This window comes from Pipistrellus hanaki (assembly GCF_964339955.1).
Source record: "Pipistrellus hanaki genome assembly, chromosome: 10".
Lineage (NCBI taxonomy): Eukaryota > Metazoa > Chordata > Mammalia > Chiroptera > Vespertilionidae > Pipistrellus > Pipistrellus hanaki.
The window spans coordinates 10,838,274-10,850,627 of record NC_140512.1 but is presented as its reverse complement, the minus strand read 5'-3'; the positions used below and the strand labels follow the sequence as shown (position 1 = coordinate 10,850,627).

Genomic DNA, 12,354 nt, shown 5'->3' with positions numbered 1-12,354 from the left:
TCAGATGACGAGTAGATGGTACCGGAGGGAAAGTTGGACAATGACCAAGTATCTTCAAAATATTCCAGTAATGAAACTTTTCAGGATAATATCTTTTCTCATAATGTCTCCATTTTTTAAAAATTAGGTCATTTTAGCCAGCTGGTACCGGATTTATACCAAAATAATGGACTTCATTGGCATTCAGACCAAGATATGCTGGACGGTCACCAGAGGGGAGGGACTCAGTCCCATCGAGAGCTGTGAAGGCAAGTTTCTCTCTGCGGCTTTGTCCAGTTGGCTGCAGCCCAGTAGACTCACCCAGACTTGGGGTCTGAACAGCCACTGTTTTATTCTGCTGATGGACGCGCCGAGTCAGGAATGTGGGCAGGGGAGCGGGGCTGGTCCGTTACCTTGATGTGGGGGCCTCAGCTAGTCTCCAATGGCTGGGAAGACTGGTGGCACCTGGGGGCTGCTGCACTTTCATCCATGACTGCGGGGCTGGGCTTAGCTGGGGCGCCTGCCTGCTCCCTTGCCGGGCAGCATGGCTTTTATATAGCGTGCACCTCAGTTGGCCTCCCAGGGCCTGGCCTCAGCTTTACATAGGTCCCATGTCGTGTGGCTTCTGCATTCCCCATGAAGTAGTCACAAGCCCAGTCAGACCCTAGGCTGGAGGTAGACCCCCTACTTCCACACGAGGAGTGTCTGTCCCCGGCTGCCATCCTTTCACCTGAGGGCCGCAGTAGTGGTGTGTGTATGGATGGAAACCAAGGCAACCGTTTGCAAAATAAGCATGTTTACTATAAATCTCCAGATGCATAAAGCAATTTCTAGAGCATATGTTTTTGTTCCTTTAAAGGATTGGGAGATCCTGCTTGCTTTTATGTTGCTGTCATTTTCCTTTTAAATGGACTGATGATGGCGTTATTCTTCATTTATGGCACATACTTAAGGTAAGATTGTTCATTGAGAATATTTTAGTTTATGCTTTAATAATGTTTGCTAGAATAATCTATACAGTGAGAGCATCATTAAAGTGTGGTTCCATTTTATAACAATGCCATTTCTGGTATATCTGCTTGTAGATTTAAAATGACATCCCATTTGGAAGATTTCGCCATTGTCATGGCCAGCCAAACTGAAAATCATTTTAGAGGTTTACATGCAACATAATGGGCATATGCGATGCATGTTAGGTATTTATATAGCATTTGAGCATAAGCAATATATGTTATTTACATTCAATGTAATGGAAGGACCACTCGTTACCAGGTGAGGTCAGTGGCTGTTCCTTTACTAATGGTAAACTAGGAATATATTTTGTGCGGGTATTTATTGTCCGACCTGATTTACTAGTAATTGAGCAGCATTCCTAAAACTGAAAGCTTGAGAATTTTCTAAGGCTTTTTCTGTTTATCGCTCTCTTTTTTGACAAGTCTCCACGCTTTACTTGTTGAACTATTTTGCCATGAGAGTACCCTTAGAACGTTCCTTTTCTCTGCTTGCTGATTCTGCGTAGCACAGAAGTGTGGACATAGTATACGTATACTTTTCAATTGGAGTTAATGGGTTTGAATCTGCTATTTTCCCATTGTCTGCTTTGCTTTGGAAGTGTGGCATTTCATTTTAGTGCCTCTGTTGAGTTCTTAGCTCAGTGTTTGAGTATATAGCAGCTACTCAATACATATTTATCGAATGAGGTAGCAGGTAGATCAGTTCAGAATATATTTGCATATAGATTGAAGCTACTTTGATGCTAAGATTTCTGACTTAGCTTTAAGAAAGTATTTTTAATGATTTAATTGGGGGAGATGGAAATGAAAATACATGATTAAAATGTGTGAAAAATTTTGTTTTTGAAACAAGATAACCTAACGCAGAGTGCATGGCGATCAGGAGAGGAGGCTGACTCCTGGGGAGCGAGGCCCTGTGTCTTGGGAGCAAGGAGGGTTGCTGGCGTTGGGTCCTTCTGCCTAGCACTGCCCATCTGTCTTACGGATGGCTTTATTACATTTGGGAGATTGGATTTTAAGTAAGGAAGTTAAAATATGGAAATGACATTACTGCTGAGTCGCTAATCTATAGCCATGCTCTTTTTTCATTGCAAGAAGGATTTCTGTGCATTTATTAAAGTCATCATTCAGTATAATTTTCTTAAGTGCCTGTTATAACCATTGCTTCAAAGGCTGAAGGTACAGTACCCACTGCAGAGTGTCCTTAGCTGTCCATAGTCCTAGGCTGTCGTGATGAAGGCTGGAGGGAAGACGTGCTGTGTGGACGCTCTGAGAAGGGTGGAACCCGTTAACATTGTGTTTTTATGTTATTTGAGTAAATGACATGGGAAGCAAGAGTTACTGCCAGTTCTTTGGTTTGCCTTTACAACATACATATATATATGTATTGCAACAAGGTCTTTCTTTCAGGGCTGGACCCCGGGGTGAGGTGTTTTTCAGGTTAACCGAAGTGGCAGTTTTGTAGAGAAGCATGTTTAAGAAGGGGTTGGGTAGGAAGGAGACTTAGTAAGTTCGGAGACACCGTCTTCGATGTGAGAATAGAATACGGTAACGTTTGCAAGGCACCAGAAGAATGCCTGCCCTCAGAACACAGTTTTTAATTGAATGAAGTGAATAAATAAATTGAGTGCAGGGTTGCCATGTATGAAACACTAAGCCCAGTGTTGCATGTATGAAAGGCACACTAAGAACATGTTATCTATCACATAAACTTCATGGGCATTCACTAGTTTAGGAAATACTTTTCCAATGGACTTGTCTGAAGCTTTCCCTCTGTAGATTCCACTCTTTCCTTAGAGCTAGCTGTTTATGGAAGAAATACACATATAGCACTTACGTACCCAGCGCTAGTCGAAGCTCTTTACTGTCATAAACTCATTAATCCTTAGGGTTAGCCCTGTGAGGTCGGGTAACCATTTTTAGGTGAGGAAACTGAGGCACAAGGAATTAAATAACTCTCCTGAGGTCACATAGCTAGTCAGGTGCACATGATTGCTTTGAATCTATGTCACTGAAAGGTGTAGGAAAAAAGAAAATTATAAGGTTAGTAAGTATCAGAACTGAAACGTCTACATTCTTACCCCTCATTTTATATCTAACGAACTCCAGGCTCAGAAGGTAAGTGAGATGTATGAGCAAAAGTGGTAGATGTTTAACAGGCTCAGAGCGTTTTATAATTTGTACCATAGCAGGTTTTGTATTTTCTGACAGTTGGTGGTCATATTGCAGAAGAAACTTTTTTTAACCACTAGGGATGCTAAAATATCAACTGATCAACTGTAACGGGGGAAAAATCAATTTTAAGTGTTCTGGTTAGAACATCTTTTCTATGTAGCGAAATAAAAGGACCTCTGTGGTGTTTATGCTCTAAGGACGCGGGGAGAGAGGAAGCGCTGGACACTGTTGTGGAGTGATTGGGAGTCACATCGTGCCACAGCGATTGTAGCGCAGCCTTTCTCGTAGAGAGGCAGGCATTAGAGCGCACCAGAAACCCGCCTCCTGGCTGGCTAAGCAGAGCTGCCTGCACTCGGGAGATGCTGCACCATCCCCTGGACATTACGGTAGAACTGAAGAGTTTTGAGGTGGGGAAGACAGGAAATGCAGAAGAATTATAGGAAAGTATTGACTTCTCACTACATAAAATCCAGATTTCTGGTAGAATATGTCATAAATTATACCAAGAGACTTTGTCACAGAAATGATTAAAAAAAAAAAAAAGATTTCCCTAATCTTTAACTACGGAAACAGACAACCCAACAGGAAAATACACAAGAATGTGAACAGGCAACTCACAGAAGAGAAAATGCATCTTGTCAGCAAAACAAAGGAAAAACAGCCCCACTCCGAGGAATACAGCTCAGTGACAGCGGGGAACACGTGTCCACCTGTGCGGTGGCAAATGGGCCCGTCAGTCTGTTACAGAGAGGGGGTGTGGATGGTGCGGGACATGTATCCAATGGGCCAGTCAGTCTGTTACAGAGAGGGGGTGTGGATGGTGCAGGACATGTATCCAATGGGCCCATCAGTCTGTTACAGAGAGGGGGTGTGGATGGTGCGGGACATGTATCCAATGGGCCCATCAGTCTGTTAGAGAGAGGGGGTGTGGATGGTGCGGGACATGTATCCAATGGGCCCATCAGTCTGTTAGAGGGAGGGGGTGTGGATGGTGCGGGACATGTATCCAATGGGCCCGTCAGTCTGTTACAGAGAGGGGGTGTGGATGGTGCGGGACATGTATCCAATGGGCCTGTCAGTCTGTTACAAAGAGGGGGTGTGGATCGTGCGGCTTTTTCTGCAAAGTTCACGTTCTTGGACTTGGCTGGCTCATGGTTAGGCCTGTCCTATAGAATGAAAGCACCGGCATTGACATGTTTAAAGGTGTTTATTTGAACTTTTTAAAATTATTACAGTAAGGAGTTGAAAAATATCTGTCCAACAACAAAAGGGCAGGATAAACTGCAATTCACTTATACTATGTGATAGTTGACATCTGTTCAAAAGAGTGCCTTGGGTTACATGTATTGATCAGGAATAATCTTCATGACAAATTAATTAGAAAGTTCCAAAGGCATGTTAATAGTGTGATCACGTTAAAATCTGTTTGGAATGGGTCAGAGGAAGGTGTGCGGGATGGACGCACACCGTGATTTCCGGTTGGCTGGGCCTGGCCTGGGCTCTGGCCTGAGCACGTTTTCTCTCTTGCAGCGGCAGCCGGTTCGGAGGCCTGGTCACCGTGCTGAGCTTCTTCTTCAATCACGGAGAGGTAGGCAGCCTCAGGGTTCCGTCCAAAGTCCTTGAGGGGGTTTTACTTCTAGAAATATGGAGTTTATTCTATGATAGTCAAACATTTTTAAAAATTTACTTATAGAAATGCAGGTTTCTTTTTAAAATTTAATGTCTTTAAAATTTATGGTAGCATTCTTTAAATGTTCGACCTTATTTTGATTCAAATTTTAAACACTAGCGCAGGTGTCGGCAACCTGCGGCTCCGGAGCCGCATGCGGCTCTTTTTGTTAAGTGAAAAAATCCTTTTTTTCTTCAGATTGACAGCTAACTGCACGATCCGGTATATAGCATTAAGGTAAGAAACAATATATGCAGTGTTATATTTGTTTTAAATGTCGCAATGGTTTTGCGGCTCCCAGGTTTTTTTTTTCCTTCGAAAACAGGTCCAAGTGGCTCTTTATGTCTTAAAGGTTGCCGGCCCCTGCACTAGTGTTTATTGTAAGTTAACTTTTCATCATCGTGGTAGCTTTTATGTGGTGCATCTCTTAGTGGTGAAGAAATCATAGGTCTCTGTCGATGCTTTATATAACTCCAGACTGAAAGCTCACAGGTCAGCTGTTACTGACATAGCCAGCCACGGATGTAGTTAACTTCCTGGTGTGGGGATAACATCCTTATATAGGAGCTATAGCACACATTCCTGTTTTAATGTATGTATAATAAACTCTGATAGACTCTAAGTATCTTTCGTATAGTATTTTATTTTAGTTATAAATGTGCACATGCCCCAGGGCTTTCTTAAGAGACAGCTTGGTAGAAAGCATGGACTCTGGGTCCCTACCCCTGTGTTCAGACCCTGGCTCTGCCATTTGGTGGCTGTGGCCTGGCCCAGTCATTGCCTCTCACTCGCCTATATTTCCTCTTTGTACCTGGGCACAAAGGTGCGACCTGCCTCCTGGGGTTATTGGGCATTAAGTGAATCCAGATGTGTACAGTGCCTGAGACCATCTCTGACACATGGCAACTGCTCTGTAATTGTTAGTCTGTATTATTAGTAACTTAGATTAAAGTGTAACGTAATTTCAGAGTGCCAGAGAAGTCCTTCCACTAAATCAGAGTCGTATTGAATTCCTAGTAAGGTACCTCTGGACAGCTTTCTTTCATGTGAAGTAAGAGGTCAGCTTGCTTTCTGATTTATACACCAAGTGGCTGCAGTCCTTGCAGATGCACACGTGCAGGAGCTCTGCCAGGAGTCACTGCACTTCACAGTGCAGCCAAGGTTGAACTGTTAGAATTTGAGTGGGTTACTAATGGATATTGAATTAACTCCTGCTTAGTATTTAGAATCACAGAGATTTAAAGCTGGAGTGATGGCATTTGACATGATTACAATACAAACATCAATTAATTGGTATGGTCTGTGTTTTGAGCAAAAACAAGGAATTATTTAGTTCTTTTTGATTGGATGCTGCTCAGTGTCAGTATGGGCCATGAAACATAGAGCCCAACTTCTGTGTCAATGACTACGAAACAGGATGCGGCTGCCAGCCAGGGGGAGCACTGGGAGTCCACGTAAGCTGCTGCAGGAAGACACCTATGCAGTTTTATGAACAGTGTCACCCCATAGATTCAATAGGAACGGGAACCAGGGTTTAAAGATGCTGTCTGTCCGGTGGAAAGGCCTGATGTTACCTCAGTGTTAGGGGTCAATTCCGGACCTTCTGTCCTTCATATAATTCTGATACTCATGGAGCATGAGCATCATTCCTTACGAAGTCTTTCTAGTTTTTAACTATGCAATCCAGACTGTTCAGTTCCTCTTCCAGGTGGGTAGATTTTTCGTTTTTCAGCTAATTGCTATAGTTATTTGGCTATGCTGTGCTATCACTTTCTACTTAGGAAAAGGTGACTCAATGTGATTCGAACTGTGGTTTTACTAAAATGGTCCAGGCAGTCATCGCACTCACACCAGTAAGGGTAGCTTGGAGTAGAAAAGGACCATTTTGAGTAATGATGTATATTAAAATTGAGAGCATACATTGAAGTTTTGGGTAAAGTAATGGTGAGGACTCAAGGAACTGAGAACTATTTTATAATAATTTTATTTTTCAGGTTGTGAGATTTTTCAGACCCTTTTTTTTCTGACTTCTAAACATGTCGCCTAAAGCATAGGATTGCTGTTTGGGGAAGGGTGTCTACTCCAGCCGTGCCTGTCCCTCAGCGAACTTCCCACAGGGTCACGTGCTTTGCTCTCTGGGCTTGCTGGGGACTTGCTGATCGGGACCCTTCTTTCTTAGCAGAGCTATTTTAATCATGGAAGCCAGTGGTTTATGTGCCAGAAAATAGTTGTGAATTGTTACTGGCTTTTAAGTTCTATTTCCATTATTTAGTTTGCTTTGAACTTCAGTCTAAGATAGTGTATGACATATTTTTAAAAATAATCTCTCTCAGATGGTTTTTACAAGGGAAAATTTTTGCCTGCACAAACAAAATGTATGAGAAAGGATTAACCCAATTAATTAAAACAGAAATTTAAATCTGAAATGTGAACATTCAGTGAAGGGGCTGTTAGTTGCTGAGAGTAATGATCGATAATATTGAGGTTGTACATTTCATAATGAAACCACGCAGATGACTGCTAGGTTTCTTCCTGTATTGGTCCTGGTCCTGTCTCCATGGAGAGCTCTGGCTGAGATACAAGCTCCCACCTGCTCTGCTCCAGCTGCCTCCTGTATGAAGCATGCTTGACCCTTAGCATGATGCGATTGAACAGCACTGAGATCACATATAAAAAAAGGAAACATTTTTGCCCAATTTGACTGTTAGGAATTTATTATACGTGAAATAGGTTTGTTTTTTTATGATGAGATTTAGAAACTTACTCTCAATCATGACTGAAGTTGTTTTATATAAACCATGTTCACAGATGTAAAGATATGCACCTATATAAAGGAAAATCTTTTAAACCAAAGAAATTCAAAGTATGTAGAGGGACTGATTTAGAGCCATATCTAATTACCTTTTCTGTTCCCTGTAACATTTTTCTGACCTGTATTAGTTTCTTAAATATTTTTTAACTGAACTGAGATGAAAATGTTAATATAAATGTATCTATTTCTGATTACTTATTGAAATAGTTATGTTATTTATATAAGATTTGGAAAGAAATTCTCAGAACACTGAAAATAGTCTCAGAGTCCTTAGAATATTCTTGTATGGCAGATAAGCAGTAAATGACAATATTCGGATACACATTAAAATGGCAGCTCTTTGTTGTTGACACGTCCCGATGTTAATATTCCACAGTGATCTGTGCTGTGTGTCTCCTGCTCGCTAACATTTCCCACTTCCCAGTTTCGCTGTTGGTGGAAACTTAGTAACATGTTTGAAAACACACGATCTAAATTACGTGTGGAAAAACTTCTCTGTGGTAGAAATGGCAGCTTTCACCTGGTGTGTCTCAACAAGTGTCGCCGCACACCTCACGCTGTGATTCTCTCTAGTGCACCCGGGTGATGTGGACGCCGCCGCTCCGCGAGAGCTTCTCCTACCCGTTCCTCGTGCTTCAGATGCTGCTCGTCACTCACATCCTCAGGTGACTTGGACTTTGTTTCTTCTGCATCGAGTACTTAAGCTAGGATTTTTAATCTTCCATAATAAAAACAATCAATATCCTATATAAGAAAGAGGTAATATGCAAATTAACAAGCACACTATCACAAGGTGGCTGCGCCCACAGTGGAGGCAGAGTTCCTGTAATGAGCGATCAGCAGGGACCTGAGGCTGCGTGGTGCAGGGCAGGATGGGGGACCTGAGGCTGTGACCCCCCTTTCCCCCAGCCTAGTGGGGCTTGATAGGGACCTCAGACCATCCCCTCCGTCTGGTGGGGCTTGACAGGGGACCTCAAGGTGTGCCTCCCCACCCTGGTGCTGGGCTGGGGGACCTGAGGTTGCACCCCCGACCCAGCGGGGCTTGATGCTTTTCTCCCACATCCTCCCCAGTATCCCTCCCCCGCCCCCCAGGTCCCTCCTTAGCTGCTCAGCTGAGACCCTGCAGGACTTGCCTGCAGAATCCTGAGAACTGCATGTGCTGCACCTGTGCTTTTTCAGGCCCTCTCGGTCTCTCCAAATGGGTCTACTGGGCATTACACGTGTCTGATTAAGAATTTGCCAGACGTAGGTAGAAAAAGTTAAGCGGCTATGCCACCCAGGTGCCTCTCCCCGGCTGGCTTTGTTTTTGTAGTAATAATGGGTATTTACTTCTCATAGAAGGTTGTTGTAATTGAGTGACAGGAGGTATAATTTCTAACCCATTGGCTCACTTTGCCCACTCTATGCTACAACCAGATCATGTTTAGAGATTCTAATTTGCAGCAGTTGGGAGCCACGCTTGGATGCTTGTTAAACTCACTGATCCTTATTCATCCTCTCGAGGGCCCCGAAACTCTATCGCGGGAGCTTGGTCGCGCTGTGCATCTCCAATGTGTTTTTCATGCTTCCGTGGCAGTTCGCTCAGTTCGTGCTTCTGACTCAGGTAAGAGCTTCTTTCTCTAAACTGACTTAAGTGTGGTGTGTTTGATCACATTTGTATAAAATTGTAAAACAAACATCATATGATTCTAAGTCTAGAATGTTTTTTGTTAATTCTTTTTAACAAAGTTCAGAGTAGAGGAATACATAAGATTTACTTATAATGGGTGTTATTTACCTACTAGTGGAATGCATTGATTGTAGGAATGCCTATCAGCGTTATTCAATATTTGTTAGTGTTTAAAAGAGGACAAGGGCTCTAACTTTAGGTATTTCTCTTTGGTGAATGTATTTCTTTAGGAAGAGTTGTGCATTCTTACACCTGGGATACATACACAGAGGATAACAGGATGGGTAGCTGAACAGTTTGTGCTTTGTGGAACTCCCCTATGACCTGTGATCTATATATCATCTGTCTTTCCATGCCCTCCTCTCCCTTGCCCTTCAAACAGAGGTCTGTAGAACAAGGTCAGGCTCGCTTATAGAGAGGGTCCCCCACCCATCTACCCACCCACCCCACTTCTCCACTGTCACTGGGTCATGGCAGTCACTCAGGCAGCGCAGTGTTCCAGGGGACAAACCCGGCGAAGGGAACTTGGATTTCTTGCTAATAGGAAATGTGTTGTAGATTCTTTGGAGATGAACCACCTGATGAATGGAACTTACGTCATGTGTTTAAGTATTTAGCTGTTTGCAGTCTTTTACCCTGTTTGTGTAGTAGTAGAAGCATGGGATTCAATTTGAATTTCTTTCTCCATGAAGGAGGGTGGAGAGGCATCATTTGACATAGCATCTGTGCTTTCTTGGAGGTGCACTTTCCCCATTCAATCAGATCCTCGAAATAACCCCGGCATTTTTAGAATTCTTGGTAACTACATACAAAATTTTCCTCAAAACTATAAAGAAAGTTTAAAATACCTTGTAGTGAAAGTACTTTTTAAAAAAAATATATATTTTATTGATTTTTTTTACAGAGATGAAGAGAGAGGGATAGAGAGTTAGAAACATCGATGAGAAAGAATCATCCATCAGCTGCCTCTTGCACACCCCCTACTGGGGATGTGCCCACAACCAAGGTACATGCCCTTGACTGGAATCGAACCTGGGACCTTCAGTCCTCAGGCCGATGCTCTGTCCACTGAGCCAAACCAGTTTAGGCGTGAAAGTACTTCTTATTTGAAACTTGACAAATTTGATAACTACCACTTGAATATTTATGAAGGAGAACATTAATAGAGATACTTGTAAAGCATGACTAACAAGCAGAACTTAATGTGTTATACACACATGCATTACATAATTACTTTTTGAGTTTAATGCACCTTCTTCAATTATGTACTAATCATAGTGTTTTAATTAAATTTTAATATTTTTTGATTGGGCAAGGCACTTTGTAATTTTACCTGTTGACGATAGAGTAACCCTGACATTGAAATGTGTATTTTGGTTAACCCACAGAGTAGGTAATTTAAATGGTTAATTGAGAGAGCTGTGTATGGAAAAGAGAAATCAACCGATGTTTGCTATATTAATATATTGATCCATATCCTATATAATAAAGAGATAGTATGCAAATTAACCTCACACCCTCACAAGATGGCTGCCTCCTACCAGGCCGGCAGTGGGGTTAGTGAGGGACTATCAAATGACTGAACAAGCAGGCTGCGTGGGATGACCAGTCTGGTGGGGAGGCTTTGAGGGGCGACCAGACCTTTTGGTGGGGGGAGGCAGTTAGGGGCGACCAGGCAGGCAGGCAGGCAGATGAATGATTAGGAGCCAGTGCTCCAGGATTGTGAGAGGGATGTCTGACTGCTGGTTTAAACTGCAGTCAGACAACCCCCAAGGGGTCCCAGATTGGGGAGGGTGCAGACTGGGCTTAGGGGACACCTTGCCTCTGGTGCACGAATTTTATGCAACAGGCCTCTAGTTCAATAATAAATTGATAGATAAGAGGGAAAATAAAGAACTTACTTTCAATAATAAATATAAATCAATTTGAAACCTGAATTGTATATACAATTTTCACTCATTGTATATATTCATTGTATATATAATTTTTATTTTTAACTTAATTTTTATTCAATTTCAGATTGCCTCATTATTCACAGTATATGTTGTGGGATACATTGATATATGCAAATTACAGAAGATCATTTATATACATATGGTAATGGTTCTTAAATTTGTTTTTTCCCCCTTGAGTTTGACCTCAAAACAAACTCCTGATTATTATTTGATTTGTTTATGGTTAAAACTGGTCGTTCCATGATTCCATAACTAAAAACAAGTGTCCTTCAAAAACTGTGACATAATTAATGGACCTGTTTTAAATAGGCCATCCAGGAGTTTTAAGTCGGGTCATATTTCTGATTTGAGGCTGTGACTGATTTACACGTCATCTGTAAGAGGGATAATTCATGAAAGAGAAGCACAGAATGCTTAATTATCCTGGGCCTCTATTAAAATGATGAGGGGTGCTCACTTGCTGAGTACTGGCAGTCTAGTGACCTTTCAGGTTTGAAGTGTGGCATTGCACCTGGGCTGTGTTCCCTTTTGAACAGCTTGAATTTTGTTTATCGTGGGCATGTGCAATTTCCAGAATAATAATAAAACTTTATTTTGTTTTATGTGTATTAATTATATTTTTCTTGGATTTTTCCAGATTTCTCTTGCACTTTGTTTTGTTTTGATGTTTGGAAACTCAATGTTATTAACTTCTTATTATGCTTCCTCTTTGGTGATTATTTGGGTAAGTGTTCTGTAAGTACATGGCTGTTTTGAAATTAAGGGGTATCAATTTCTTTATCACCGGCTCGGGATTTGTGAGGGCTTTTCTCTAAGAAGCATCTCAGTGAATGCATCTGTGTGCGTAGAATACCCACACAACAGAGGTTGCTATTGGAAAGCCTGGCACTTTCCTCATGTCTAATGTGCCCTTCCTCCTACCTCATCTTTTCCGTCACCTAAGCTTTGGTCCCAGCTTAGGGACCTGTTGTCCTCTTCTCTTTCTGGTTTTTACGCAATTCCTGCTCCACTCTCTGACCCCCTCTCCTGCCCGTGGCTTCTCCCAGCAGTCTCTCCTCCTGTTCCACGGGATCAGAGGCTGG

General features: G+C 42.3%; 1 protein-coding gene across 1 annotated transcript in view; it reads left to right on the top strand.

The window, feature by feature from the left end:
* The window catches only part of DPY19L1 (dpy-19 like C-mannosyltransferase 1), a 54,429-nt gene that overhangs the window by 20,689 nt on the left and 21,386 nt on the right, over window positions 1–12,354 (top strand). Inside the window, exons 5-11 of the mRNA XM_084896863.1 lie at window positions 128–248; window positions 839–932; window positions 4,698–4,755; window positions 8,222–8,313; window positions 9,152–9,251; window positions 11,337–11,414; window positions 11,910–11,996. Coding sequence (XP_084752989.1) covers window positions 128–248; window positions 839–932; window positions 4,698–4,755; window positions 8,222–8,313; window positions 9,152–9,251; window positions 11,337–11,414; window positions 11,910–11,996 — 630 coding nt within the window. The remainder of the gene's footprint in view (window positions 1–127; window positions 249–838; window positions 933–4,697; window positions 4,756–8,221; window positions 8,314–9,151; window positions 9,252–11,336; window positions 11,415–11,909; window positions 11,997–12,354) is intronic.